The sequence below is a fragment of the Populus nigra genome, chromosome 3 (assembly GCF_951802175.1).
Source record: "Populus nigra chromosome 3, ddPopNigr1.1, whole genome shotgun sequence".
In the NCBI taxonomy this organism is placed as follows: Eukaryota; Viridiplantae; Streptophyta; class Magnoliopsida; order Malpighiales; family Salicaceae; genus Populus; species Populus nigra.
In genome coordinates, this window is record NC_084854.1 from 23,601,748 (window position 1) to 23,607,747 (window position 6,000).

Consider the following 6,000-nt stretch of genomic DNA (forward strand, 5'->3'; position numbering starts at 1 on the left):
ACATATACATATATATACATACATATATATATATATATATACACACATTGAAAGTGAGAGCACCTAGATAGTCATTGTGTGAAAGTAAGAAGCCACTGAATTGGAACTTGACAATAATTTTGACATTGTTCTTTTCCTTTTAAGTTCATGATCAAGAATTAGTGGAAAAGGTAGATCAAGAAGAAAGGGACAAATATGAAATACCAAAAGTAAAATATCATTTTACATGCCCCACATGCACGTGAAGAGAGTGATATACACCAGTTGTTTCTTTAGAAACCTTCATGTAATACCCTGTCGGGCTGGGCCAATGACTCGGTAAGACATTGTTTTATAATATATATATATATATATATATATATATATATATATATATATATATATAAAATTGTTGACGGAGTCTCTTATTTGGGTTTTGGCTGGTAAGATCATGGATTAATTTCTTGAGTATCTGAGTTTAACTGGCTCAAACAGACGTCAATTTAATTTCAAACCCATTCTACATTAAGTTTCTAATAGATAAATCAGCTGATGATAAACTCGTAAAAACCCATAAATAGATAAATCAGCTGATGATAAACTCGTAAAAACCCATAAAATCAGGCTAGATTTGACAACTATGTTTTCATAGCTAATTACATGTAAGTTTTCAAGATAGCTACAAGTCATCAAATTAGCTAAGACTTGGTCACCAGTTAATCCTTGTATTATTATTATTATTTTTTTGGTTTTCAGTGGAAATCTCTTAGTCAATATTGATGTTCGAATATATATTAGAATTACCAAACAATATTTAATTTTTCCAACGAATTTTGGTGACTAATTTGATATCGGGTTAGGTCTTTCTTGATGAAATTTCATCAGGAATGAAACCAGAATTAGGTAGCACGTGAATGGCCAACCAGCCAGGGCTAATTTCCCGAACAATATTTTTAATCTCGTACAATATCCGTCCATTTTAATATCAAGTTCTTTCCGAATATGGTAGTAACCATTTCGATGTCAATATGCACCATCTTTCAGGAGTAGAAGAATGCTGTAATTAACACATGGTTCAAATTTTGAAGTTGTTGCCCACCAACCATGCTAGCTATGCTCACCAGTTTTTCAAACCATTGTGAAACTTTCTTGGAAAAATTAGCTGATCGTTAAGAATTGTCAACATAATGCCTTGTCCTTTCTAGAAATCAATTATTTGCTTACACATGGTAGATGTGCTTATAAATTAGCTGATTGCGCGTTTGTTATTTTATTTCAAAAGTATTTTTAAAAAATATTGAATTTTTTTTATTTTTGTTTTAAATTAATATTTTTTAGTGTTTTTAAATTATTTTAATGTGCAGATGTCAAAAATAATTTTTAAAAAATAAAAAATATATATTATTTTGATATATTTTTAAATAAAAAACACTTTAAAAAATAATAACAATTAAATTAAGCATGCACAAGAATATTCTTTTAGTGCACTGAAGAATATTTTTCTGTCTTATTCACTGTATTTATAATTTAATTTTTACAAGTGAAACGAGGAAAAGGAACATGTGTTGAACATTTTTTTTCTTCTTGGTTAATGTCAGACTTGTCATTTATTAATTTGGTAATGGGTAAACTTTTGTCGGCCATTAACATTTCTTACCATTTTGTTTCTTCTTTATTTTTTTCGGAGGTTGTAGTTTTTCAATCTCCCAACGAGACATGTCAAATCATATGGCAAGACCCCTACAAGTTGCAATTTTCCTTTTTGATCAAGTTAGGGGGCAATAACATCAATGGAAAACGATTTGTAATCGAACTTTTGATTTGATCATATATAAATTATAATGTAATTTATAAATAAATTATAATGTAATTTTTGATCAAGTTTGGCACGTGAATAGAGAGTTTTGAGTTGGGTTGTGTGAGCAATATAAATAATGTAACTTACTACTACGAACAGCAATTGCATTGCCAAGCAAACCATGTAAAATTGTATATATTATACATTTTCAACAACAAGAAACATATGTTAACTTCACTCAATCATGTAGCTAACATAAGGGGGGCTTGTGCCCGTTTTAACACCCTTAAAGATACTTGGCAATGTACAGATCGATCTTGTTCATTACTACAGCAACAACAACAGAGAATACAACTTCAAACTTTTCTGTGTCTAATTAAGCTAGCTACTTCATTTTTTTGTCTTAGTAGCTGATGACTTGTCCTTGGATTATTCTACATGGCACACATTTTATTTGCATTATTGAGATAGTAAAATGGTTGCACTTTCTCTAATCTCTGCTCTCTTCCTCTTCTTCTCCCTTTCCCCCTCGACTTCCAATCTCACACCAAACAACTTTGGCCTTTCATCTTCCTCTTCTTTCTCCAAATGTGCGTTTTTAGCTACTAAATCAAGTAGCTCCTTGCACTTTCTTTTCATGCTAGAAAGCTCAGTGCTCAAGACCCCATTTTCTTTCTTGAGTCGTCTATTTTCATCAACTAGAGAAGTGTATTCGGACGATGATAAAGTGGATGATGATCTTTGATCTTCTTCAAACTCCTGTGGTGCGACTTGATCAATTAATGGTGCAATAGGTTGTTGCTTGTTAGTCCAAGCTTTTCTTCGACGAATTTGGCGTAGTAGCTCTCTTTCTCCCTTCCGAAACATGTCATTGCAAAACTCCCACCGGCTCGTTGCAACTTTTCGAAAACCCTATTCATAACAATGACACGAAAGAAACATAGGGAATCTGTCCTTCGACTCAAAGAAGGCAAAACAAAACGTGCCTCAACAAAATGACAAAACTTTGAAAAATTCTTGATTAGCATCATTACTTTTTTAGGGTCTATCTAATTGTGGTTAATTAGTAAAGGATCGTATATTGCTCCAGGTTTAGAGTTACTTTTCTTTCCTATGAATAGTTCAAGGTTTTTTTTTTTTTCTAGTATAAAAAAGAAGATATTTGAAACTAGAAACCTTGAGAGACAAAAGAGTGCGTGTGTGTGTACTATATAATTACATTATTTTAATTAATTTACCTTTCTAACCCTCCTCCCTCCCTCCCCCCTCCTGCATTTTTTTCAACACACACACACACACACACACATATATATATATATATATATATATAACTCATGTTGAAAAAATTCACCAAAAATCATGTAGCTTCTAAAGTTTTTTCTTTTTGTAAAAAAAATATAATAATAAATTAAACGATGCAAGACATGAAACTTCTGACTCACTTTACTTGGAATTACCAAGCTCTAATCTAAAGTCTAAGTTTTACTAGAATTAATTGATTAATTAAGACAAAGTAGCAAGTTAGGTTAGACAGGGCCATTTAACCTATATTCTTTCATTCAACAACCTAGAAAAAGATTCAAGAAGGAAAAAAATAAAAACAAGAAGATGATCGATTCAAATTCTTAATTAAGAACTAAGTCAACTAAACCAAAAAAAATTAAGAATTTTGAATAGATAAGATACCATGCAGAATCAAGAACGAAAAAAAGGGTAGTATAAACTTTAATACATACATAAGTATTGAGTTGCCGGACAAAGCTAGAGAAATTGCTATGCTTGAAGAGTGTTGGTAGGAGATCACGAGAGAACTCTGCCGGCTGCCACACCACAAATCCGGTCCCCTCCCCGTTCCATGATATCACATCATCGGTCGCCAGATCCTCCACTAACATGTAGGTTTTTAATAAAAAAGGTGGCGGGGTTGATTTTCTAACATATTCTAATAAACCCTTGTCATCTGCCATGTATTTATTCAGAGAAAAAGAAGAAAGGAAAAAAAACAAAGAGAAAAGGAGATTATTGGATGATATTACAAGATTTTTAAGGAGAAGAGGCAGAGAAGAGAAGAAGGGCTGTTAAGAACTCCCAACCCCAACAATAAAAACCCAGCAAGACGACTCCACAGTTCATGAGAAATGCAAGGTCTTTTCCTTTCTCTTTTCTCTCTCTCTTTTCAAGAAGAAAGAAATGGTTGGAACGTATTTTCTAAGGCTAGACTATTCTTATAGTCAGAATAAACCATGTCATGTATTACACTATAATATGGTTTTATAGTGTGACTTTTAGTTCATGCTGTATGCGGGTCCAAATTTTACTATTTAGGAATGCATGTTGTGCACCTTTGGATCATACCACTTGTTTCTTGATCGTTGCAGTAATCAGTTTGACTGGTCAATGAAAGACAACAACAAAGATTTTCTGCTGCTACTGTGGCATACGCATATGTAGCTAAATTATTCCTTGTTCATGCTTGAGGTTTGATGAAAAACTAATCTTTTTTATTGTCTGGATTAATTTATTGAACGTTTCCTGAGAAACAATTAAATCTTTTGTTAGGGTTCTTAATTCCAACTAGATTTCACGAATTTCACTTGTATTTTATTAGGTCTCTGTGTTGGCATTTTTTGTGGAGTTTTTTTTTATTATTGATAAAAAGATTCTCACTTTGACAAAAAAAAAGGGAAAAAAAAGAGGTTTTTAATTACTTCATTAACAAGATCAAGAACCCAGAAGAACAAGAAAGTCTTTCCTTCAATTTTTTTTTAAATTTAAATCTGAAATTTATTTATCTTCTAATTTGGTGATGGGAAACATTAAGCAATGAGATCGGTGAGTGGACCGACGCGTTATGGTGGAAGAGTGAAAAGGCAAGCTGATAAAGAAAGGTGGAAATTCAGGGCATTTGGACATAATAGAAGGTTCTTATTTTGGTCGCTGAGCTTTCTTGACTTCATCTTTAAAATTCTCTCTGTTTTTTTTTTTTAATGAAAAAATTCTTCAATAGAAATATAACTCAAATCGTGTGCTACTTCCCTCACCAACCACAGCTTTTCTTTTCCCATTTGCCCACCTCCCTCATCTACCTGATCAACGTAGTGTGACCTGTGCCTAACACGCATGGCGTCGGCATAGCTATGGTTAATACTCAGCAGAGACGATACGTTATTTGTTGGACTTGGCCCGTACCAGTGGTTCAATCGGGTTTGGTCCGGACGAATCAATAAAAAAAAACTAATTTTTTTATTAAAATAATAATATTTTAATTAAATTTGTTTAAAAATTCAATTGATTCAGATTAACTTTATTTTTTATTATTAAATCAAGTTTTGAAATTATTGGTAGCGGTTGGTTTTTAAAGTGTATTTTTTACTTAAAAATACATCAAAATAATATATTTTTTATTTTTTAAAAATTATTTTTACATCATCAATTCAAACAATGATCTAAAAATATAAAAATTTTAAGCAAAAAAAAAAAATTCATGAAACATCATTTGAACCAACGTTTTCAAGTGGATACTTAAAATTGTATTTAAAGTAATTAAAATTTTCTAAATGTATCATGTGAATGTGAAGAATGCATTCTTAAAGTATATATATAGTTTGGAAAAAAATCAATATGATAAACGTATAAAATACAAAGAATACTCCTCGTGGTAGAATGGAAAAGAAGAACAGAAGAAGAAAAGCACGACACTAAAGTCCAGAGCATGTTCGGCATGGATAAGGACAATGGTACAGTAAAGGGAAGAAGAATCTTGAGTCGTCCCCATTGGGATCGATCGAGTTTCGCAGATTTCCTCTACTCTTCAAGAAAACAGGACACGTGAGATCACATCTGATAAAAATAACGTTGAATGTTTTAAACATCCAGGGCCATGTTTGTTTCTTGGAATTTATTTTTTGGGAAATCACTTTCCAAACTTTCCTGTGTTTGTTTACCATTAGAAAAGTTGGTCAACAAAAAATACTTTCCAGTCAACGGAAAACACTTTCCGGTCAACGGAAAACACTTTCCAGTCAAAGAAAAATTTGGTTTGATTTCTAGGAAAGTGTTTTCCCTTTTGGCTGTGTTTGTTTTCCGGAAAGTGGTTTCCGGGAAACCACTTTCCAAACTTTCTTGTGTTTGTTTGCTATTGGAAAAGTTGGTCAACGGAAAACACTTTCCAGTCAAAGAAAAATTTGGCTTGGTTTTCAGGAAAGTGTTTTCCTGAAAAATTT

The 6,000-nt window shown here is 32.1% G+C and overlaps 1 protein-coding gene across 1 annotated transcript; it reads right to left on the reverse strand.

Moving 5' to 3' along the window:
* Positions 1-1,914: 1,914 nt before the first annotated feature.
* LOC133689889 (heat stress transcription factor B-3) lies at positions 1,915-3,765 on the reverse strand. Its single transcript, XM_062109987.1, has 2 exons — positions 3,514-3,765; positions 1,915-2,689 (listed from the first exon to the last, which is right to left on the reverse strand). The coding sequence occupies exons 1-2, from the start codon at positions 3,742-3,744 to the stop codon at positions 2,237-2,239; spliced, it is 684 nt and encodes a 227-aa protein (XP_061965971.1). The 5' UTR covers positions 3,745-3,765; the 3' UTR covers positions 1,915-2,236.
* Between the last annotated feature and the right edge of the window lie 2,235 nt (positions 3,766-6,000).